Below are 25,777 nucleotides of genomic sequence, written 5' to 3' on the forward strand. Positions count from 1 at the left end.
AAGTTACGTGACTTGCCCAAAGTCACACATCTAGAGGCGGTCCGTAGTCTAGAAGGGGGAGACAGACCAAAAAAAGCCCCCAAAACATGTAATAATAATAATAATGGCATTTATTAAGCGCTTACTATGTGCAAAGCACGGTTCTAAGCACTGGGGAGGTTACAGGGTGATCAGGTTGTCCCACGGGGGGCTCACAGTCTTCATCCCCATTTGACAGATGAGGGAACTGAGGCACAGAGAAGTGAAGTGACTTGCCCAAAGTCAAAGATCTAGAGGCGGTCTGTAGTCTAGAAGGGGGAGACAGACCAAAAAAAACCCCCAAAACATGTAATAATAATAATAATGATGGCATTTATTAAGCACTTACTATGTGCAAAGCACTGTTCTAAGGGCTGGGGAGGTTACAGGGTGATCAGGTTGTCCCACGGGCGGCTCACAGTCTTCATCCCCATTTGACAGATGAGGGAACTGAGGCACAGAGAAGTTACGTGACTTGCCCAAAGTCACACATCTAGAGGCGGTCCGTAGTCTAGAAGGGGGAGACAGACCAAAAAAAGCCCCCAAAACATGTAATAATAATAATAATGGCATTTATTAAGCGCTTACTATGTGCAAAGCACGGTTCTAAGCACTGGGGAGGTTACAGGGTGATCAGGTTGTCCCACGGGGGGCTCACAGTCTTCATCCCCATTTGACAGATGAGGGAACTGAGGCACAGAGAAGTGAAGTGACTTGCCCAAAGTCAAAGATCTAGAGGCGGTCTGTAGTCTAGAAGGGGGAGACAGACCAAAAAAACCCCCAAAACATGTAATAATAATAATAATGATGGCATTTATTAAGCACTTACTATGTGCAAAGCACTGTTCTAAGGGCTGGGGAGGTTACAGGGTGATCAGGTTGTCCCACGGGCGGCTCACAGTCTTCATCCCCATTTGACAGATGAGGGAACTGAGGCACAGAGAAGTTACGTGACTTGCCCAAAGTCACACATCTAGAGGCGGTCCGTAGTCTAGAAGGGGGAGACAGACCAAAAAAACCCCCAAAACATGTAACAATAATAATAATAATAATGATGGCATTTATTAAGCGCTTACTATGTGCAAAGCACTGTTCTAAGCGCTGGGGAGGTTACAGGGTGATCAGGTTGTCCCACGGGGGGCTCACCGTCTTCATCCCCATTTGACAGATGAGGGAACTGAGGCACAGAGAAGTTACGTGACTTGCCCAAAGTCATACATCTAGAGGCGGTCTGTAGTCTAGAAGGGGGAGACAGACCAAAAAAACTCCAAAACATATAATAATAATAATAATAATAATAATAATAATAACGACATTTATTAAGCACTTACTATGTTCAAGGCACTGTTCTAAGCGCTGGGAAGGTTGCAGGGTGATCAGGTTGTCCTACACAGTCTAGAAGGGGGAGACAGACGACAAATCAAAACATATAAACCGAATAAAATAAATAGAATAAATATGTACAGGTAAATAAATAGAGTAATAAATATGTACAAACATATATACATATAATAATAATAATAATAATAATAATGTAGATGTGTGTGATTCGCCCCGCATGCTGACCTCCGACCTCCCCGTCACCTCAGGCGTCTCCCCCGCGGCCCCGGGACTGCTGCGGGCTTGCATGGCTTTAACCGCATGAACACGCAGGCTTCCGGGATGATGATGATGATGATGATGATGGCATTTGTTAAGCGCTTACTATGTGCAAAGCACTGTTCTAAGCGCTGGGGGAGGTTACAAGGTGATCAGGTTGTCCCACAGGGGACAACTGCCGGGACTGCCGGCCCCCTTGGGTCTTCGCCGGGGCCTGTGTATTGACGCACAAGGAAGCCGTGTGGCTCAGTGGAAAGAGCCCGGGCTTTGGAGTCTGAGGTCATGGGTTCGAATCCCGGCTCCTCCGGCTGTCAGCTGTGTGACTTTGGGCCAGTCCCTTCACTTCTCTGGGCCTCAGTGACCTCATCTGGAAAATGGGGATTAAAACTGTGAGCCCCCCATGGGACAACCTGGTCACCTTGAAACCTCCCAATCAGTCAATCAATCAATCGTATTTATTGAGAGCCAGACACTGTACTAAGCGAAGCTGTACTAGAGAAGCAGCGTGGCTCAGTGGAAAGAGCACGGGCTTTGGAGTCAGAGGTCATGGGTTCAAATCCCGGCTCCCCACTTGTCAGCTGTGTGACTTTGGGCAAATCACTTCACTTCTCTAGGCCTCAGTTACCTCATCTGGAAAATGGGGATGAAGACTGTGAGCCCCCCGTGGAACAACCCGATCACTTTGTAACCTCCCCAGCTCTTAGAAAAAGTGCTTTGCACATAGTAAGCATTCAATAAATGCCATTATTATAAGCACTTAGTCCAGTGCTCTGCACATAGTAAGTGCTCAATAAATACAATTGATGAATTGATGATGTGTGCAGAGCACTGTACTAAGCGCTTGGGAAGTCCAAGTTGGCAACATATAGAGACGGTCCCTACCCAACAGTGGGCTCACAGTCTAGAAGGACTGTCCCCAGCGCTTAGAACAGTGCTTTGCACATAGTAAGCGCTTAACAAATGCCATCATCATCATCATCCTCGTTGAGAGCTCCGCTCCGTCGACCCGGAAAACCCACGGGATGGCAAGGTCATCGGGGTCACAGGACACAGCAGGGCGTTCAGAGAGAAGCAGCGTGGCTTGGTGGCTAGAGCCCGGAAGTCGGAAGGGCCTGGGTTCTAATCCCGCCTCTCCCACTTGACTGCTGTGTGACCGTGGGCAACTCGCTTAACTTCTCTGGGCCTCAGTTCCAAGCAGCGTGGCTCAGTGGAAAGAGCCCGGGCTTATGGGTTCGAATCCCGGCTCCGCCAACTGTCTGCTGTGTGACTTTGGGCAAGTCACTTCACTTCTCTGGGCCTCATCTGTGAAATGGGGATAAAGACTGTGAGCCCCCCGTGGGACAACCAGATCACCTTGTAACCTCCCCAGCGCTTAGAGCAGTGCTTTGCACATAGTAAGCGCTTAATAAATGCCATTATTATTACTTAACTTTTCTGTACATCCGTTACCTCATCTGTGCAACAGGGATTGAGACTGAGAGTTCCACTTGGGACGGGGACTGTGTCCAACCCAATTTGCTTGTATGCACCCCAGCGTTTATTAATAATAATAATAATAATGGCATTTATTAAGTGCTTACTATGTGCAAAGCACTGTTCTAAGCGCTGGGGAGGTTACAAGGTGATCAGGTTGTCCCACGGGGGGCTCACAGTCTTCATCCCCATTTTACAGCTGAAGGAACTGAGGCCCAGAGAAGTGAAGTGACTTGCCCAAAGCCACACAGCTGACAATTGGCGGAGCCAGGGTTTGAACCCATGACCAGTGTCTGCCACGTAATAAGCACTTTACAAATGCCATAATAATAATAATAATAATAATAATAATAATAGTTATTATTATTATTATGCTAGCAGGTGCTTCCCAGGACTCTTTTTTTTGTTACCCAGGATGTGTGTCTGCCCTTTTTTTAAAAAAAAATGGTATTTGTTAAGCACTTCTTATGTGCCGGGAGCACTGGGGGAGATATAAGCTCATCGGGTTGGCCACGTGGGGCTCACAGCCTTCATCCCCATTTTACAGATGAGGTAACTGAGGCACAGTGAAGTGACTTGCCCAAGATAGCATAGAAAACACGTGGCGGAGCCCCCGGGATTGGAACTCAGGTCCTCTTGATTCCCAGGCCCCGGGCTCTTTCCACTAAGCCGCGCCACTCCTCCTGATTCTGTGGCAATTCATTCAGTCGTATTTATTGAGCGCTTACTGTGTGCAGAGCACTGTACTAAGCGCTTGACTGGTTTTCCATTCCGTGAGCCGCCCGTTCCGATTGTCAACTCCTCCTGATTCTGTGGCAGTTCATTCAGTCGTATTTATTGAGCGCTTACTGTGTGCAGAGCACTGTACTAAGCGCTTGAATGGTTGTCAAAGACTACCCAAAGCACACAGATATTTAGTTGGAGTTTATTCAGGTTTCGCCTCCATCTTTTTAAGGTATTTTAGTGTTTACCAGGTGCCAGACACTGTACTAAACGTACAGATGAGGTCCACAGAAGTCAAGTGACTTGCCCAGTGTCGCCCAGCAGACAAGGGACGGAGCTGCGATTAGAACCCAGGTCCTTCCCAGACTCTATAATAGCAATAATAATAATAATGATGGCGTTTATTGAGCGCTTACTATGTGCAAAGCAATGTTCTAAGCGCTGGGGAGGTTACAAGGTGATCAGGTTGTCCCACGGTGGGGGGGCTCACAGTCTTAGTCCCCATTTTCCCGATGAGGTAACCGAGGCCCAGAGAAGTGAAGCGACTTGCCCCCAGTCCCACAGCTGACAAGTGGCGGAGCTGGGATTTGAACCCATGACCTCTGACTCCAAAGCCCGGGCTCTTTCCGGGCAGAGAAGCAGCGTGGCTCGGTGGAAAGAGCCCGGGCTTGGGAGTCAGAGGTCATGGGTTCAAATCCCGGCTCCGGCAGTTGTCAGCTGTGTGACTTTGGGCAAGTCACTTCACTTCTCTGGGCCTCAGTTTCCTCATCTGTAAAATGGGGGTTAAGACTGTGAGCCCCTCGAGGGACAACCTGATCGCCTTGTAACCTCCCCAGTGCTTAGAACAGTGCTTTGCACATAGTAAGCGCTTAATAAATGCCATTATTATTATTATTATTATTATTATTTTTATTATTATTATTTCCACTTCTCTACAACGAGTGAAGTGACTTGCCCAAGGGCACCCAGCAGACGAGGGGTGGAGCCGGAATTAGAACCCGGGTCCTTTGGACTCCAAGCCCTGGCTCTATCCACTAGGCCACCCGACTTCCTAGCCAATTTCCGTGCCGATCCAGGCTCCCTTCCCGCCTTCAGACTCCTTTTTTCCTGCCCGGGAACGCTCTCCTGTCGGCTGGAATGGTCCCTTTTCATTCCTAATCATAATAACGGTAGCATTTATTAAGCGCTTACTATGTGCAAAGCACCGTTCTAAGCGCTGGGGAGGTCACAAGGTGGTGAGGTGGTCCCACGGGGGGGCTCACAGTCTTCACCCCCATTTTCCAGATGAGGGAACTGAGGCCCAGAGAATCAATCAATCAATCAATGGTATTTATTGAGCGCTTACTGTGTGCAGAGCACTGTACTGAGCGCTTGGGAAGTCCAAGTTGGCAACACATAGAGACAGTTCCTACCCAGCAGTGGGCTCACAGTCTAAGAGAAGTGAAGCGACTTGCCCCAGGTCCCACAGCTGACAAGTTGCAGAGCCGGGATTTGAACCCATGACCTCTGACTCCAAAGCCCGGGCTCTTTCCACTGAGCCACGCCGCTTCTCATTCATTCGGCCGTATTTATTGAGCACTTACTGTGTGCAGGGCACTGGACTGAGCGGTTGGGAAGTCCAGATCGGCAACAGATAAATAACGATGGCACTTACTAAGCGCTTACTATCTGCACCGGACTGAGCGCTTGGGACGTCCAGATCGGCAACAGATAAATAATGATGGCACTTATTAAGCGCTTACTATGTGCACTGGACTGAGCACTTGGGACATCCAGATCGGCAACAGATAAATAATGATGGCACTTATTAAGCGCTTACTATGTGCACTGGACTGAGCGCTTGGGACGTCCAGATCGGCAACAGATAAATAATGATGGCACTTATTAAGCGCTTACTATGTGCACTGGACTGAGCGCTTGGGACATCCAGATCGGCAACAGATAAATAATGATGACACTTATTAAGCGCTTACTAGGTGCAAAGCACTGTATTGAGCGCTTGGGAAGTGCAGATCGGCAACAGATAAATAATGATGGCACTTAATAAGCGCTTACTATGTGCAAAGCACTGTATTGAGCGCTTGGGAAGTGCAGATCGGCAACAGATAAATAATGATGGCACTTATTAAGCGCTTACTATGTGCACTGGACCGAGCGCTTGGGACATCCAGATCGGCAACAGATAAATAATGATGACACTTATTAAGCGCTTACTAGGTGCAAAGCACTGTATTGAGCGCTTGGGAAGTCCAGATCGGCAACAGATAAGTAATGATGGCATTTATTAAGCGCTTACTGTGTGCAAAGCACTGTATTGAGCGGTTGGGAAGTCCAGATCGGCAACAGATAAATAATGATGGCATTTATTAAGCACTTACTATGTGCACAGCACTGTATTGAGTGCTTGGGAAGTCCAGATCGGCAACAGATAAATAATGATGGCACTTAATAAGCGCTTACTATGTGCAAAGCACTGTATTGAGCACTTGGGAAGTGCAGATCGGCAACAGATGAATAATGATGGCATTTATTAAGCGCTTACTATGTGCACAGCACTGTATTGAGCGCTTGGGACGTCCAGATCGGCAACAGATAAATAATGATGGCATTTGTTAAGTGTTTACTATGTGCAAAGCACTGTATTGAGCGCTTGGGAAGTGCAGATCGGCAACAGATAAATAATGATGGCATTTATTAAGCGCTTACTGTGTGCAAAGCACTGTATTGAGCACTTGGGAAGTCCAGATCGGCAACAGATAAATAATGATGGCATTTATTAAGCGCTTACTGTGTGCAAAGCACTGTATTGAGCGCTTGGGAAGTCCAGATCGGCAACAGATAAATAATGATGGCATTTATTAAGCGCTTACTATGTGCACAGCACTGTATTGAGCGCTTGGGAAGTCCAGATCGGCAACAGATAAATAATGATGGCATTTATTAAGCGCTTACTATGTGCAAAGCACTGTATTGAGCGCTTGGGACGTCCAGATCGGCAACAGATAAATAATGATGACACTTATTAAGCGCTTACTAGGTGCAAAGCACTGTATTGAGCGCTTGGGAAGTCCAGATCGGCAACAGATAAGTAATGATGGCATTTATTAAGCGCTTACTGTGTGCAAAGCACTGTATTGAGTGCTTGGGAAGTCCAGATCGGCAACAGATAAATAATGATGGCATTTGTTAAGCGCTTACTATGTGCAAAGCACTGTATTGATAGCTTGGGAAGTCCAGATCGACAGCAGATAAATAATGATGGCATTTATTAAGCGCTTACTATGTGCACAGCACTGTATTGAGTGCTTGGGAAGTCCAGATCGGCAACAGATAAATAATGATGGCACTTAATAAGCGCTTACTATGTGCAAAGCACTGTATTGAGCGCTTGGGAAGTCCAGATCGGCAACAGATAAGTAATGATGGCATTTATTAAGCGCTTACTGTGTGCAAAGCACTGTATTGAGCGCTTGGGAAGTCCAGATTGGCAACAGATAAATAATGATGATACTTATTAAGCGCTTACTAGGTGCAAAGCACTGTATTGAGCGCTTGGGAAGTGCAGATCGGCAACAGATAAATAATGATGGCACTTAATAAGCGCTTACTATGTGCAAAGCACTGTATTGAGCGCTTGGGAAGTGCAGATCGGCAACAGATAAATAATGATGGCACTTACTAAGCGCTTACTATGTGCACTGGACTGAGCACTTGGGACATCCAGATCGGCAACACATAAATAATGATGGCATTTATTAAGCGCTTACTATGTGCAAAGCACTGTATTGAACGCTTGGGAAGTCCAGATCGGCAACAGATAAATAATGATGGCATTTATTAAGCGCTTACTGTGTGCAAAGCACTGTATTGAGCGCTTGGGAAGTCCAGATCGGCAACAGATAAATAATGATGGCATTTATTAAGCGCTTACTATGTGCAAAGCACTGTATTGAGCGCTTGGGAAGTCCAGATCGGCAACAGATGAATAATGATGGCATTTATTAACCGCTTACTATGTGCAAAGCACTGTATTGAGCGGTTGGGAAGTCCAGATAGGCAACAGATAAATAATGATGGCATTTATTAAGCGCTTACTGTGTGCAAAGCACTGTATTGAGCGCTTGGGAAGTGCAGATCGGCAACAGATAAGTAATGATGGCACTTATTAAGCGCTTACTGTGTGCAAAGCACTGTATTGAGCGGTTGGGAAGTCCAGATCGGCAACAGATAAATAATGATGGCATTTATTAAGTGCTTACTGTGTGCAAAGCACTGTATTGAGCGCTTGGGAAGTCCAGATCGGCAACAGATAAATAATGATGGCATTTATTAAGCGCTTACTATGTGCAAAGCACTGTATTGAGCGCTTGGGAAGTCCAGATCGGCAACAGATAAATAATGATGGCATTTATTAAGCGCTTACTATGTGCAAAGCACTGTATTGAGCGCTTGGGAAGTCCAGATCGGCAACAGATGAATAATGATGGCATTTATTAACCGCTTACTATGTGCAAAGCACTGTATTGAGCGGTTGGGAAGTCCAGATAGGCAACAGATAAATAATGATGGCATTTATTAAGCGCTTACTGTGTGCAAAGCACTGTATTGAGCGCTTGGGAAGTGCAGATCGGCAACAGATAAATAATGATGGCACTTATTAAGCGCTTACTGTGTGCAAAGCACTGTATTGAGCGGTTGGGAAGTCCAGATCGGCAACAGATAAATAATGATGGCATTTATTAAGTGCTTACTGTGTGCAAAGCACTGTATTGAGCGCTTGGGAAGTCCAGATCGGCAACAGATAAATAATGATGGCATTTATTAAGCGGTTACTATGTGCAAAGCACTGTATTGAGCGCTTGGGACGTCCAGATCGGCAACAGATAAATAATGATGACACTTATTAAGCGCTTACTGGGTGCAAAGCACTGTATTGAGCGCTTGGGAAGTCCAGATCGGCAACAGATAAGTAATGATGGCATTTATTAAGCGCTTACTGTGTGCAAAGCACTGTATTGAGTGCTTGGGAAGTCCAGATCGGCAACAGATAAATAATGATGACACTTATTAAGCGCTTACTAGGTGCAAAGCACTGTATTGAGCGCTTGGGAAGTGCAGATCAGCAACAGATAAATAATGATGGCACTTAATAAGCGCTTACTATGTGCAAAGCACTGTATTGAGCGCTTGGGAAGTGCAGATCGGCAACAGATAAATAATGATGGCACTTACTAAGCGCTTACTATGTGCACTGGACTGAGCACTTGGGACATCCAGATCGGCAACAGATAAATAATGATGGCATTTATTAAGCGCTTACTATGTGCAAAGCACTGTATTGAGCGCTTGGGAAGTGCAGATCGGCAACAGATAAATAATGATGGCATTTATTAAGCGCTTACTGTGTGCAAAGCACTGTATTGAGCGCTTGGGAAGTCCAGATCGGCAACAGATAAATAATGATGGCATTTATTAAGCGCTTACTATGTGCAAAGCACTGTATTGAGCGCTTGGGAAGTCCAGATCGGCAACAGATGAATAATGATGGCATTTATTAACCGCTTACTATGTGCAAAGCACTGTATTGAGCGCTTGGGAAGTCCAGATAGGCAACAGATAAATAATGATGGCATTTATTAAGCGCTTACTGTGTGCAAAGCACTGTATTGAGCGTTTGGGAAGTGCAGATCGGCAACAGATAAATAATGATGGCACTTAATAAGCGCTTACTATCTGCAAAGCACTGTATTGAGCGCTTGGGAAGTCCAGATCGGCAACAGATAAATAATGATGGCATTTATTAAGCGCTTACTATGTGCAAAGCACTGTATTGAGCGCTTGGGAAGTCCAGATCGGCAACAGATAAATAATGATGGCATTTATTAAGCGCTTACTATGTGCAAAGCACTGTATTGAGTGCTTGGGAAGTCCAGATCGACAACAGATAAATAATGATGGCACTTATTAAGCGCTTAATATGTGCAAAGCACTGTATTAAGCGCCCACACTGCCCTTACCCGACAACGGGCTCACAGTCTAGAATGGGGAGACGGACGCCGAAACAAAACAAGTAGACGGGTGTCAATGCCGTCCCTTCCCAAGGGGTCTCCGGACGGGCGGGAGGAGCCTCAGTTCCCTCATCTGTAAAATGGGGATTAAGACTGTGAGCCCCACGTGGGACAACTTGATCACCTTATTATCAATAATAATAATAATGGCATTTGATGATGATGATGGTATTTGTTAAGCGCTTACTATGTGCAAAGCACTGTTCTAAGTGCTGGGGGGATAACAAGGTGACTAGCTTGTCCCACGTGGGGCTCACAGTCTTCATCCCCATTTTACAGATGAGGTAACTGAGGCACAGAGAAGTGAAGTGACTTGCCCAAAGTCACCCAGCTGACAATGGGCGGAGCCGGGATTTGAACCTGTGACCTGTGACTCCAAAGCCCGGGCTCTTTCCACTGAGCCACGCTGCTTCTCTTTGTTAAGCGCTTGCTATTTGGTAAGCGCTTACTATGTGCAAAGCACTGTTCTGAGCTCTGGGGAGAGAAGCAGCGTGGCTCAGTGGAAAGAGCCCGGGCTTTGGAGTCAGAGGTCACGGGTTCAAATCCCGGCTCTGCCAATTGTCAGCTGTGTGACCTTGGGGAAGTCACTTCACTTCTCTGGGCCTCAGTGACCTCATCTGCAAAATGGGGATGAAGGCTGTGAGCCCCCCGTGGGACAACCTGATCACCTTGTAGCCCCCCAGCGCTTAGAACAGTGCTTTGCACATAGTAAGCGCTTAATAAATGCCATCATTATTCTTATTATTATTATGGGGAGGGCGATCCCGAAGATGAAGGGGAAGTTTTGGAACGAGGCCTCCGGCCCTCAGGGTTCCGTCCACAAGTCACTTCACTTTTCTGGGCCTCAGTTCCCTCATCTGTAAAATGGGGATTAAGACTGGGAACCCCCCTTGGGACAACCTGATCACCTTGTAACCTCCCCAGTGCTTAGAACAGTGCTTTGCACATAGTAAGCGCTTAATAAATGCCATCATTATTATTATTGTTATGGGGAGGGCGATCCCAAAGACAAAGGGGAAGGTTTGGGACGAGGCCTTCGGCCCTCAGGATTCCGTCCACAAGTCACTTAATATCTCTGGGCCTCAGTTCCCTCATCTGTAAAATGGGGGTTGCCGGGGAGCCCCCCGTGGGACAACCTAATCACCTTGTAACCCCCCAGCGCTTAGAACAGTGCTTTGCACATAGTAAGCGCTTAATAAATGCCATCATTATTATTCTTCTTATTATTATAATGGGGAGGGTGATCCCGAAGACGAAGGGGAAGGTTTGGGACGAGGCCTCCGGCCCTCACGGTTCCGTCCGCAAGTCACTTCACTTCTCTGGGCCTCAGTTCCCTCATCTGTAAAATGGGGATTAAGACCGGGAGCCCACCGTGGGACAACCTGATCACCTTGTAACCCCCCAGCGCTTGGAACAGTGCTTTGCACATAGTAAGCGTTTAATAAATGCCATCATTATTCTTATTATTATTATGGGGAGGGTGATCCCGAAGATGAAGGGGAAGTTTTGGAACGAGGCCTCCGGCCCTCAGGGTTCCGTCTGCAAGTCACTTCACTTCTCTGGGCCTCAGTTCCCTCATCTGTAAAATGGGGATTAAGACTGGGAGCCCACCGTGGGACAACCTGATCACCTTGTAACCCCCCAGCGCTTAGAACAGTGCTTTGCACATAGTAAGCGCTTAATAAATGCCATCATTATTCTTCTTATTATTATTATTATGGGGAGGGCGATCCGGAAGGGGAAGGTTTGGGACGAGGCCTCCGGCCCTCACGGTTCCCTCTGCTCTTTCGGCCCGCGCGGCGTCGTAGGGCGAACTGGAGCGGCAGCTTTTACAAGCCAACCCCATCCTGGAGTCCTTCGGCAACGCCAAGACGGTGAAGAACGACAACTCTTCTCGATTCGTAAGTCCCCCTCTGACAAGGCCCTGCTGAGAGCTCACCTCCTCCAGGAGGCCTTCCCACACCCAGCCCCCTCCTTCCTCTCCCCCTCGTCTCCCTCTCCATCCCCCCCGCCTTACCTCATCATCATCATCATCATCAATCGTATTTATTGAGCGCTTACTATGTGCAGAGCACTGTACTAAGTGCTTGGGAAGTACAAATTGGCAACATCTAGAGACAGTCCCTACCCTACAGTGGGCTCACAGTCTAAAAGGGGGAGACGGAGAACAAAACCAAACATACTAACCAAATAAAATAAATAGAATAGATATGTACAAGTAAAATAAATAAAATAAATAAATAGAGTAATAAATAAGTACAAGCATATATACATATATACAGGTACATATATACCTCCTTCCCTTCCCCACGGCACCTGTATATATGTTTGCACGGATTTATTACTCTATTTATTTTACTTGTACATATCCATTCCATTTATTTTATTTTGTTAATATGTTTGGTTTTGTTCTCTGTCTCCCCCTTCTAGCCTGTGAGCCCACTGTTGGGTAGGGACTGTCTCCATATGTTGCCAACTTGGACTTCCCAAGCGCTTAGTCCAGTGCTCGGCACACAGTAAGCGCTCAATAAATACGATTGATTGATAAGGAAACCTCTAATCACCGCGCTACTTAAGTTCTCACTGTGAGCCCAGTGCCTTTCGGAGCGCGGCGGGGAGGACTCAATCCCAGTCCCACGTGAAGCTCCCGGTCTTCAGCAGCGTGGCTCAGTGGAAAGAGCCCGGGCTTTGGAGTCAGAGGTCAGGGGTTCGAATGCCGGCTCCGCCACATGTCTGCTGTGTGACCTTGGGCAAGTCTCTTAACCTCTCTGAGCCTCAGGTACTTCATTTGTAAAATTGGGATGAAGACTGTGAGCCCCACGTGGGACAACCTGATCACCTCGTATCCCCCCAGCACTTAGTGCTTTGCACATAGTAAGTGCTTAACAAATGCCATCATTATTATTATTATTATCAATCAATCAATCAATTATATTTATTGAGCGCTTACTGTGTGTAGAGCACTGTACTAAGCGCTTGGGAAGTACAAGTTGGCAACATGTAGAGACAGTCCATTATCCCCGTTTGACAGATGAGGGAACCGAGGCCCAGAGAGGTGAAGTGCCTCGCCCAAGGTCAATCAATCAATTGTATTTATTGAGCGCTTACTGTGTGCAGAGCACTGTACTAAGCGCTTGGGAAGTACAAGTTGGCAACATATAGAGACAGTCATGCAGCAGACGTGTGGTGGAAACGGGATTAGAACCCACATCCTCCGACTCCCAGCCCAGGCTTTCCACCAGGCCACACTGCTTCTCCCCTTCCTCCCCAGCTGCCGGGCCCGGCCTCCTTCCCCTCCCGTTTCTTTGGTTTTTCTGGTATTTATTACGCGCTTACCATGTGCCAAGCAGTGTCCTAAACACTGGGGTAGAGCCAAGCTAATCAGGTCTTCCTGATTAATCTCCCGGTCTTCGTCCCCATTTTACAGATGAGGGAACTGAGGCCCAGAGAAGTGACTCGCTCCGAGGCCCCCAGCAGAGAAGCCGGGATTAGAACCCGTGACCTTCTGCATCGCGGGCCCGGGCGCTACCCACTAGTCCCCGCTGCACCGCTAGAGAACTCACATGGTCAGGGCCAAGGAGGAGGCGGGCCAGCGGGCCGGAGCGGCGGCGTTTGCGGCCCTCTCTCTTAGCCAAAAACAACTCAGCCCAAGTCCGATGGCACCATCTGCATCTTAACGATTGCCAGTGATGTGGAAATTGTAGGTTTGGGCTCAAAGAGGCCTGGCCCCAGTGGATTTACTGACAAAAATGTCCGGGTCGGTTTGGGGATCAATCCCCATTTGTTCCTTGACTTGCCAACTTTGGCTTTCTCTCTCCCTCTCTCTCTGTTTTCTCTCCCTCTCTCTCCCCCTCTTTTTCTCCCTCTCTCTCTCCCTCTCTCTGTTTCTCTCTCCCTCTTTCTCCCCCTCTTTTTCTCTGTCCTTCTCTTCTCCCCCCCCACCACCTTCCCCTCCCTCTCTCCCTTCCCTCCCTCTTTTCCCCCTCTCTCTCCCTCTCCTCATCCATCAATCCAATGGCCATTCCAAGGATGCTGCAGCTGCTTTGTGTTGTTTACACTCTGGGGGAGGGGGTTCAGATTCTTATGTTCCTTTTACCCCCTCACACAGGTCCTCCCTCCCTCCCTCCCTCCCTCTCTCTCTCTCTCTCTCTCTCTCTCTCTCTCTCTCTCTCTCTTCTTCCTTTCTTCTTTTCTTTCTTTCCTTTTTTCTCCTTTCTTTCTTTCTTTCTTTCTTTCTTTCTTCTTCCTTCCTTCCTTCCTTCCTTCCTTCCTTCCTTCCTTCCTTCCTTCCTTCCTTCCTTCCTTCCTTCTTTCCTTCCTTCCTTCCTTCCTTCCTTCCTTCCTTCCTTCCTTTCTCCCTTTCTCCCTTTCTCCCTTTCTCCCTTTCTTTCTTCCTTTCTTCCTTTCTTCCTTTCTTCCTTTCTTCCTTTCTTCCTTTCTTCCTTTCTTCCTTTCTTCCTTTCTTTCTTTCTTTCTTTCTTTCTTTCTTTCTTTCTTTCTTTCTTTCTTCCTTCCTTCCTTCCTTCCTTCCTTCCTTCCTTCCCTTTCTTCCTTCCTTCCTTCCCTTTCTTCCTTCCTTCCTTCCCTCCCTTCCTTCCTTCCTTCCTTCCTTCCTTCCCTTCCTCCCTTCCTTCTTTCTTTCCTTCGTTCTTTCTTTCCTTCTTTCTTTCCTTCTTTCCTTCTTTCTTTCCTTCTTTCCTTCCTTCCTTCTTTCTTTCTTTCTTTCTCTTTCTCTCTCTCTCTCTCCTTCATCATCATCATCATCAGTCGTATTTATTGAGCACTTACTATGTGCAGAGCACTGTACTAAGCGCTTGGGAAGTACAAATTGGCAACATATAGAGACAGTCCCTACCCAACAGTGGGCTCTCCCTCCCTCCCTCCCATGGTTGGGCAAGGATTGTCTCTGCTGCTGAATTGTACTTTCCAAGCGCTTAGTACAGTGCTCTGCACACAGTAAGCGCTCAACAAATACAACTGAATGAATAAATGAATGCAGTAGTTGGGGGGATGTTCTCGCGGTCAACGTGAAGAGCTCACAAGCGGGCACTGACCGCCGTCCGTTTGTTTGCAGGGCAAGTTCATCCGGATCAACTTCGACGTCACTGGCTACATCGTCGGGGCCAACATTGAGACCTGTATCCTGTTCCAGCTGGATTCCCCATGGGCAGACACATCGGGGATGGGGCGGGGGTCTTCCCTGCTTCCCTTCTCAGGGCCGAGGGATTGGGAAAGAGCTGCCTGGACAATCGGTCCATCCATGGACCATCGTATTTATCGATAATAATAATAATAATAATAATAATGGCATTTATTAAGCGCTTACTATGTGCAGAGCACTGTTCTAAGCACCGGGGAGGTTACAAGGCGATCAGGTTGTCCCAAATGGGGCTCACCGTCTTCATCCCCATTTTACAGATGAGGGAACTGAGGCCCTTAGAAGTTAAGTGACTTGCCCAAGGCAATCAGGTTGTCCCAAATGGGGCTCACTGTCTTCATCCCCATTTTACAGATGAGAGAACTGAGGCCCTTAGAAGTTAAGTGACTTGCCCAAGGCGATCAAGTTGTCCCAAATGGGGCTCACCGTCTTCATCCCCATTTTACAGATGAGAGAACTGAGGCCCTTAGAAGTGAAGTGACTTGCCCAAGGCAATCAGGTTGTCCCAAATGGGGCTCACCGTCTTCATCCCCATTTTACGGATGAGGGCACTGAGGCCCTTAGAAGTGAAGTGACTTGCCCAAGGCGATCAGGTTGTCCCAAATGGGGCTCACCGTCTTCATCCCCATTTTACAGATGAGAGAACTGAGGCCCTTGGAAGTGAAGTGACTTGCCCAAGGCGATCAGGTTGTCCCAAATGGGGCTCACCGTCTTCATCCCCATTTTACAGATGAGAGAACTGAGGCCCTTGGAAGTTAAGTGACTTGCCCAAGGCGATCAGGTTGTCCCAAATGGGGCTCACCGTCTTCATCCCCATTTTACAGATGAAGGAACTGAGGCCCTTAGAAGTGAAGTGACTTGCCCAAAGTCACACAGCTGACAAGTGTGGGAGCCGGGATTTGAACCCATGACCTCCGACTCCAAAGCCCGTGGTCTTTCCACTGAGCCACGCTGCTTCTCTCAGCGCTTACTATGTGCAGAGCGCTGTACTAAGTGCTTGGGAGAGTCCAGTTCAATAGAATTAGCAGACACGTTCTCTGCCTAGAGTGAGTTCACAGTCCAGAGGTGGAGACGGGCATTAATAATAGTCAGGGCCTCATCGATGGTACTTATCGAACACTTAGTGTGTGCAGAACACTGTACTAAGCGCTTGGTAATAAATAATAATAATAATAATAATGGCATTAAGCGCTTACTATGTGCAAAGCACTGTTCTAAGCACTAGGGGAGATACAAGGTGATCAGGTTGTCCCATTTGGGGCTCACAGTCTTCATCCCCATTTTACAGATGTGGTCACTGAGGCCCAGTGAAGTGACTTTCATTCATTCATTCGTTCAGTTGTATTTATTGAGCGCTTACTGTGTGCAGAGCACTGGACTAAGCACTTGGGAAGTCCAAGTTGGCAACATATAGAGACGGTCCCTACCCAACAGTGGGCTCCCAGTCTAGAAGACTTGCCCAAAGTCCCACAGCCGACAAGTGGCATTTGAACCCGTGACCTCTGACTCCCAAGCCCGGGCTCTTTCCACTGAGCCACGCCGCTTCTCATAAGCAGCGTCCATAAGGAGAGTCCAATACAGCCGAATTAGCAGACACGTTCCCTGCCCATGATGAGCTGACGTGAAAAAATGTCAGGGCCTCTTCCGCGTCCACCGCCAGACGCGAGGATGGGGATTAAAAGCAAAGGGAAAGGACGGCGTCTTCATTCATTCATTCATTCAGTTGTATTTATTGAGCACTTACTGTGTGCAGAGCACTGTACTAAGCGCCTGGGAAGTACAAGTCAGCAACATATCGAGGAGGTCCCTACCCAACAGCGGGTTCACATTCTAGAAGGGGGAGACAGACGACAAAGCAAAACATGTAGACAGATGTCAAAGAGAAGCAGCGTGGCTCGGTGGAAAGAGCCCGGACTTCGGAATCAGAGGCAGTGGGTTCAAATCCCGGCTCCGCCACTTAGCTGTGTGACTTTGGGCAAGTCACTTCACTTCTCTGGGCCTCAGTGACCTCATCTGGAAAATGGGGATGAAGACTGTGAGCCCCCCGTGGGACAACCTGATCGCCTTGTAACCTCCCCAGCGCTTAGAACAGTGCTTGGCGCATAGTAAGCGCTTAATAAATGCCATCTTTATTATTAGAATAAATAGAATTATAGCTACGACGTCTTCAGACAGCCGAGAAGCAGCGTGGCTCAGTGGAAATTCATTCATTCATTCATTCGATCGTATGTATTGAGCGCTTACTGTGTGCAGAGCACTGGACTAAGCGCTTGGGAAGTCCAAGTTGGCAAGATAGAGAGATGGTCCGTTCCCAACAGTGGGAAAGAGCCTGGGCTTTGGAGTCCGAGTTCACGGGTTCAAATCCCGGCTCCGCCGATTGTCAGCTGGGTGACTTTGGGCCGGTCACTTCACTTCTCTGGGCCTCAGTTACCCCATCTGTAAACTGGGGGGTGAAGACTGGGAGCCCCCCGTGGGACAGCCTGATCACCTTGGAACCTCCCCAGCGCTTAGAACGGTGCTTTGGCACGTAGTAAGCGCTTAATAAATGCCATTATTATTATTATTCAGACCTCGGTGGGGGGAGTGGGGTCTGGCTAGGGGGGCGCGGACCGGGGTGGGCCGGGGGGCTCCAGAACCAACCGTCTCGCAAGTGTGGACGCCCCCCGCCCCTTAACCGTCCCCTCCAGACCTGCTGGAGAAATCCCGGGCCGTCCGCCAAGCCAAAGACGAACGCACCTTCCACATATTTTACCAGCTGCTCTCGGGAGCCGCCGAGCACCTCAAGTGTAAGTTCGCGAAACCGCCTCCCTCGGGTTCTCCCGGCTTGATATTTTCTTTCTAAACAGTAATAATACTACTGCTGGCATTCGTTAAGCGCTCACTATGTGCCAAGCACTGCTCTAAGCGCTGGGGGGGGGATACAAGGTCAGCAGGTTGCCCCACGTCGGGGTCACAATCTTCATCCCCACTTTCCAGATGAGGTCACTGAGGCCCAGAGACGTGAAGTGGCTCGCCCGAAGTCACCCAGCTGACAGGTGGCGGAGCCGGGATTCGAACCCACGACCTCGGACTCCCAAGCCCGGGCTCTTTTTCAGCTAGGCCCCGCTGCTTCTCTGTAGTGGTCTTGGTGCTTCCTATGTGCCAGGCATTGTGCTAAGCCCTGGAATAATAATCAATCAATCAATCGTATTTATTGAGCGCTTACTGTGTGCAGAGCACTGTACTAAGCGCTTGGGAAGTACAAGTTGGCAACATATAGAGACAGTCCCTACCCAGCAGTGGGCTCACAGTCTAAAAGATGATAATAATGATAAATAATAATAATAATTAATAAATAATGATGATATTTGTTACGCACTTACTGTGTGTCTTGGGCAAGTCACTTCACTCGTTGACGCCTCAGTTTCTACCATGGTAAAGTGGGGATTCAATCCCTCTCCTCCCCTCCTACCTAATAATAATAAGAATGACGATGATGGCATTTGTTAAGCGCTTACTATGTGCCAAGCACTATTTTAAGCTCTGGGGGAGATACAGGGTCATCACATCGTCCCACGTGGGGCTCACAGTCTTACAGACGAGGCCCAGAGACGTGAAATGACTCGCCCAAAGTCACCCAGCTGACAGGTGGCGGAGGCAGGATTAGAACCCATGACCTCGGACTCCCAAGCCCGGGCTCTTACCGCTAAGCCCCGCTGCTTCTCTATAATGGTATCTGTGAAGCGCTTCCTACGTGCCAGGCATTGTGCTAAGCCCTGGAATAATAATGATGATATTTGTTACGCACTTACAATGTGTCTTGGGCAAGTCACTCCACTTGTTGGCGCCTCAGTTTCTACAACTGTAAAATGGGGATTCAATCCCTCTCCTCCCCTCCTACCTAATAATAATAAGAATGATGATGATGGCATTTGTTAAGCGCTTACTATGTGCCAAGCACTATTTTAAGCTCTGGGGGAGATACAAGGTCATCACATCGTCTCACGTGGGGCTCACAGTCTTAGTCAACCCCCATTTTACAGACGAGGCCCAGAGACGTGAAGTGACTCGCCCAAAGTCACCCAGCTGACAGGTGGCAGAGGCAGGATTAGAACCCATGACCTCGGACTCCCAAGCCCGGGCTCTTTCCGCTAAGCCCCGCTGCTTCTCTATAATGGTATTTGTGAAGCGCTTCCTATGTGCCCGGCATTGTACTAAGCCCTGGAATAATAATGATGATATTTGTTACGCACTTACGATGTGTCTTGGCAAGTCACTTCACTTGTTGGCGCCTCAGTTTCTTCAACTGTAAAATGGGGATTCAATCCCTCTCCTCCCCTCCTACCTAATAATAATAAGAATGATGATGATGGCATTTGTTAAGCGCTTACTATGTGCCAAGCACTATTTTAAGCTCTGGGGGAGATACAAGGTCATCACATCGTCCCACGTGGGGCTCACAGTCTTAGTCAATCCCCATTTTACAGATGAGGCCGAGACGTGAAGTGACTCACCCAAAGTCACCCAGCTGACAGGTGGCGGAGGCAGGATTAGAACCCACGACCTCGGACTCCCAAACCCGGGCTCTTTCCACTAAGCCACGCTGCTTCTCTATAATGGTATTTGTGAAGTGCTTCCTACGTGCCAGGCATTGTGCTAAGCCCTGGAATAATAATGATGATATTTGTTACGCACTTACAATGTGTCTTGGGCAAGTCACTTCACTTGTTGGCACCTCAGTTTCTTCAACTGTAAAATGGGGATTCAATCCCTCTCCTCTCCTCCTACCTAATAATAATAAGAATGATGATGATGGCATTTGTTAAGTGCTTACTATGTGCCAAGCACTATTTTAAGCTCTGGAGGAGATACAAGGTCATCACATCGTCCCACATGGGGCTCACAGTTTTACAGATGAGGCCCAGAGACGTGAAATGACTCGCCCAGAGTCACCCAGCTGACAGGTGGCAGAGGCAGGATTAGAACCCATGACCTTGGACTCCCAAGCCCGGGCTCTTACCGCTAAGCCCCGCTGCTTCTCTATAATGGTATTTGTGAAGCGCTTCCTACGTGCCCGGCATTGTGTTAAGCCCTGGAATAATAATGATGATATTTGTTACGGACTTACGATGTGTCTTGGGCAAGTCACTACACTTGTTGGCGCCTCAGTTTCTTCAACTGTAAAATGAGAATTCAATCCCTCTCCTCCCCTCCTACCTAACAATAATAAGAATGATGATGATGGCATTTGTTAAGCACTTACTATGTGCCAAGCACTATTTTAAGCTCTAGGGGAGATACAAGGTCATCACATCGTTCCACGTGGGGCTCACAGTCTTAGTCAATCCCCATTTTACAGATGAGGCCCAGAGACGTGAAGTGACTCGCCCAAAGTCACCCAGCTGACAGGTGGCGGAGGCAGGATTAGAACCCATGACCTCGGACTCCCAAGCCCGGGCTCTTTCCGCTAGGCCCCGCTGCTTCTCTATAGTGGTATTTGTGAAGCGCTTCCTATGTGCCTGGCATTGTGCTAAGCCCTGGAATAATAATGATGATATTTGTTACGCACTTACTGTGTGTCTTGGGCAAGGCACTTCACTTGTTGGTGCCTCAGTTTCTACCACTGTAAAATGGGGATTCAATCCCTCTCCTCCCCTCCTACCTAATAATAATAAGAATGATGATGATGGCATTTGTTAAGCGCTTACTATGTGCCGAACACTATTTTAAGCTCTGGGGGAGATACAAGGTCATCGCATCGTCCCACGTGGGGCTCACAGTCTTAGTCAATCCCCATTTTACAGATGAGGCCCAGAGACGCGAAGTTACTCGCCCAAAGTCACCCAGCTGACAGGTGGCGGAGGCAGGATTAGAACCCATGACCTCGGACTCCCAAGCCCGGGCTCTTACCGCTAAGCCACGCTGCTTCTCTATAATGGTATTTGTGAAGCGCTTCCTACGTGCCAGGCATTGTGTTAAGCCCTGGAATAATAATGATGATATTTGTTACGCACTTACGATGTGTCTTGGCAAGTCACTTCACTTGTTGGCACCTCAGTTTCTACAACTGTAAAATGGGGATTCAATCCCTCTCTTCCCCTCCTACCTAATAATAATAATAAGAATGATGATGATGGCATTTGTTAAGCACTTACTATGTGCCAAGCACTATTTTAAGCTCTGGGGGAGATACAAGGTCATCACATCGTCCCACGAGGGGCTCACAGTCTTAGTCAATCCCCATTTTACAGATGAGGCCCAGAGACGTGAAGTGACTCGCCCAAAGTCACCCAGCTGACAGGTGGCGGAGGCAGGATTAGAACCCACGACCTCGGACTCCCAAACCCGGGCTCTTTCCGCTAGGCCCCGGTGCTTCTCTATAGTGGTATTTGTGAAGCGCTTCCTACGTGCCCGGCATTGTGCTAAGCCCTGGAATAATAATGATGATATTTGTTACGCACTACGATGTGCCTTGGGCAAATCACTCCACTTGTTGGCACCTCAGTTTCTTCAACTGTAAAATGGGGATTCAATCCCTCTCCTCCCCTCCTACCTAATAATAATAAGAGTGACGATGATGGCATTTGTTAAGCGCTTACTATGTGCCAAGCACTATTTTAAGCTCTGGGGGAGATACAAGGTCATCACATCGTCCCACGTGGGGCTCACAGTCTTAGTCAATCCCCATTTTACAGCTGAGGCCCAGAGACGCGAAGTGACTCGCCCAAAGTCACCCAGCTGACAGGTGGCGGAGGCAGGATTAGAACCCACGACCTCGGACTCCCAAGCCCGGGCTCTTTCCGCTAAGCCCCGCTGCTTCTCTATAATGGTATTTGTGAAGCGCTTCCTACGTGCCAGGCATTGTGTTAAGCCCTGGAATAATAATGATGATATTTGTTACGCACTTACGATGTGTCTTGGGCAAGGCACTTCACTTGTTGGCGCCTCAGTTTCTACCACTGTAAAATGGGGATTCAATCCCTCTCCTCCCCTCCTACTTTCATTCATTCAATCGTATTTATTGGGTGCTTACTGTGTGCAGAGCACTGTACTAAGCGTTTGGGAAGCCCAAGTTGGCAACATACAGAGGCGGTCCCTACCCGACAGCGGGCTCACGGTCTAGAAGGGGGAGACAGAGAACAAAACATATTAACAAAATAAAACAAATAGAATAGTAAATATGTACAAATATTCATTCAATCAGTCGTATTTATTGAGTGCTTACTGTGTGCAGAGCACTGGACTAAGCGCTTGGGAAGGCCAAGTTGGCAACATCTAGAGACGGTCCCTACCCGACAGCGGGCTCACAGTCTGGAAGGGGGAGACAGATGACAAAACAAAACATATTAACAAAATAAAACAAGTAGAATAGTAAATATGTACAAATATTCATTCATTCAGTCGTATTTATTGAGCGCTTACTGTGTACAGAGCACTGTATTAAGCGCTTGGGAAGTCCAAGTTGGCAACATATAGAGACGGTCCCTACCCAACAGCGGACTCACAGTCTAGAAGGGGGAGACAGACAACAAAACAAAACATATTAACAAAATAAAATAAATAGAATAAATATGTACAAATAAAATAAATAAATTACTTAATAATAATAATGATGATGGTATTTGTTAAGCACTTATTATGTGCCAAGCACTGTTCTAAGCGCTGGGGGAGATACAAGGTGATCAGTTTGTCTCACGGTGGGGGCTCACGGTCTTAATCCCCATTTTCCAGAGGAGGTCACTGAGGCCCAGAAAAGTTGAGACTTGCCCAAAGTCACACAGCTGACGAGTGGCGGAGCCAGGATTAGAACCCACGACCTCGGACTACGTGGGGCAGGGACCGTGTCCGACCTGGTTTCATAGACTGTGAGCCCACTGTTGGGTAGGGACTGTCTCTATATGTTGCCAATTTGTACTTCCCAAGCGCTTAGTACAGTGCTCTGCACACAGTAAGCGCTCAATAAATACGATTGATGATGATGATTCGTACCTCCCCCCGGCCCCTAGAGCCATGCTGGACACAGAATAGGCGCATAACGAATCCCACGATTATCACCATTTTCATTCATTCAATCGTATTTATTGAGCGCTTACTGTGTGCAGAGCACTGGACTAAGCGCTTGGGAAGTCCAAGTTGGCAACATCTAGAGACGGTCCCTACCCAACAGCGGGCTCACGGTCTAGAAGGGGTCCGAATCCCAACGGGACGTTGGCATTCATTCATTCAATCGTGTTTATTGAGCGCTTACTGGGTGCAGAGCACTGTACTAAGCGCTTGAAACCTGAAAATTGCGATTGGCTTGGCACTGAGCAATGCCCTGGCATTAACCAGGGGATGACTCTTTGGCCCCCGGGGAAACCCTTCCCACCAGAGTTGAGTGGCACACCGCGTCGTGAAGCAGCGTGGCTCAGTGGAAAGCGCCCGGGCTTTGGAGTCAGAGGTCGTGGGTTCTAATCCCAGCTCCGCCACTTGTCTGCTGTGTGACCTTGGGCAAGCCACTTAACATCTCTGTGCCTCAGCTCATCTGTCCAATGGGGATGAAGACTGTGAGCCCCACGTGGGACAACCTGTTCACCTTGTATCCCCCCCAGCGCTTAGAATAGAGCTTTGCACATAGTAAGCGCTTAACAAATGCCATCATCATTACTATTATTATTATTATTATGTGGGACAGGGATTGTCGCTGGGCCTCAGTTCCCTCATCTGTAAAATGGGGATGAAGACTGTGAGCCCCACGTGGGACAACCTGATCACCTTGTATCCCCCCCAGCGCTTAGAATAGTGCTTTGCACATAGTAAGCGCTTAACAAATGCCATCATCATTACTATTACTATTATTATTATTATGTGGGACAGGAATTGTCGCTGGGCCTCAATTCCCTCATCTGTAAAATGGGGATGAAGACTGTGAGCCCCACGTGGGACAACCTGATCACCTTGTATCTACCCCAGCGCTTAGACTACTGCTCGGCACGTAGTAACCACTTAACAAATCCCCTAATTATTATCATTATTATTATTACCCAGCGCTTAGAGCAGAGCTTTGCACATAGCAAGCGCTTAATAAATGCCGTCATCATTATTATTATTATTATCATTAATACTGTTATTACAGTGCTGTGCACCCAGTAAGCGCTCAATAAATCCGGGCAGGGAATATGTCTGTTTATTGCTGTATTTTCCCTAGCGCTTAGTACATTGCTCTGCACACAGTAAGCGCTCAATCAATACAGTGATAATAATAATGATGGTATTTGTTAAGCGCTTACTATGTGCAAAGCACTGTTCTAAGCGCTGGGGAGGTTCCAAGGGGATCAGTTTGTCCCCCGGGGGGCTCACAGTTTTAATCCCCATTTGACAGTTGAGGTCACTGAGGCCCAGAGAAGTGAAGTGACTCGCCCAACGTCACCCAGCGGACAGTTGGCGGAGCCGGGATTTGAACCCGCGACCCCTGACTCCAAAGCCCAGGCTCTTTCCACTGAGCCACGCTGCTTCTACTTCTTCTAGAGAAGAAGTCACGGGTTCAAATCCCGGCTGCGCCACTTAGCTGTGTGACTTTGGGCAAGTCACTTCACTTCTCTGGGCCTCAGTGACCTCATCTGGAAAATGGGGATGAAGCCTGTGAGCCCCCCGTGGGACAACCTGATCACCTTGTAATCTCCCCAGCGCTTAGAACAGTCCTTTGCACATAGTAAGCGCTTAATAAATGCCATTATTATTATTATTATTATTGTACTGATTGAACGATTACTGTGTGCGCTTAACAAATACCAACATTATTATTAGTACTGTACTGATTGAGCGCCTACTGTGTGCAGAGCAACGTACTAGGCGCTAGGGAAAATACAGCAATAAGCAGACATATTCCCTGCCTGGATTTATTGAGCGCTTACTGGGTGCCCAGCACTGTAATAACAATAATAATGATAATAATAATAATAATGACAGCATTTATTAAGCGCTTACTACGTGCAATGCTCTAGCCAATGAATGAATTGGCTACGATTGATCGGTTGATTGTGCGAGGATCTCAGCGCTTGTGTCCACACAAATGGCGTTTTTCTGTAAATTACATTAAAACTATCTTTTTTTTGTTCTTTTTCTCTCCCACCTCTAGCGGACCTGCTTCTCGAAGGTTTCAACAACTACAGATTTCTGTCCAACGGCTACATTCCCATCCCCGGGCAGCGGGATAAGGATAACTTCCAGGAGACCATGGAAGCCATGCACATAATGGGATTCTCGCACGAGGAGATTTTGGGTAAGAATAATAATGATAATAATAATAATAGTGGTATTTGTTAAGCACTTACTATGTGCGAAGCACTGTTCTAAGCGCTGATAATAATAATAATAATAATAGTGGTATTTGTTAAGCACTTACTATGTGCGAAGCACTGTTCTAAGCACTGATAATAATAATAATAATAATAGTGGTATTTGTTAAGCGCTTACTATGTGCGAAGCACTGTTCTAAGCGCTGATAATAATAATAATGGTATTTGTTAAGCACTTACTATGTGCGAAGTGCTGAACGTACCCGCCCACCGCCTCTTCTGTGTAGCCACGACGACGATGACGGTAGTAATACTAATAATAATTCATTCATTCATTCATTCATTCATTCAATTGTATTTATTGAGCGCTTACTGTGTGCAGAGCACTGGACTGAGCGCTTGGGAAGTCCAAGTTGGCAACATATAGAGACGGTCCCTACCCGACAGTGGGCTCACAGTCTAGAAACTTCACTTCTCTGGGC

At 47.6% G+C, this 25,777-nt stretch overlaps 1 protein-coding gene across 4 annotated transcripts in view; it reads left to right on the plus strand.

Annotated features, from left to right (window-relative positions):
* The window catches only part of MYH10 (myosin heavy chain 10), a 190,592-nt gene that overhangs the window by 66,569 nt on the left and 98,246 nt on the right, over positions 1-25,777 (plus strand). For all 4 annotated transcript variants that reach the window (XM_038749864.1, XM_038749866.1, XM_038749865.1 and 1 more), the window contains 4 exons: positions 11,690-11,782; positions 14,956-15,019; positions 17,727-17,825; positions 25,136-25,279. In XM_038749864.1, coding sequence (XP_038605792.1) covers positions 11,690-11,782; positions 14,956-15,019; positions 17,727-17,825; positions 25,136-25,279 — 400 coding nt within the window. The remainder of the gene's footprint in view (positions 1-11,689; positions 11,783-14,955; positions 15,020-17,726; positions 17,826-25,135; positions 25,280-25,777) is intronic.

This window comes from Tachyglossus aculeatus, chromosome 8 (genome assembly GCF_015852505.1).
Source record: "Tachyglossus aculeatus isolate mTacAcu1 chromosome 8, mTacAcu1.pri, whole genome shotgun sequence".
Taxonomy (NCBI): domain Eukaryota; kingdom Metazoa; phylum Chordata; class Mammalia; order Monotremata; family Tachyglossidae; genus Tachyglossus; species Tachyglossus aculeatus.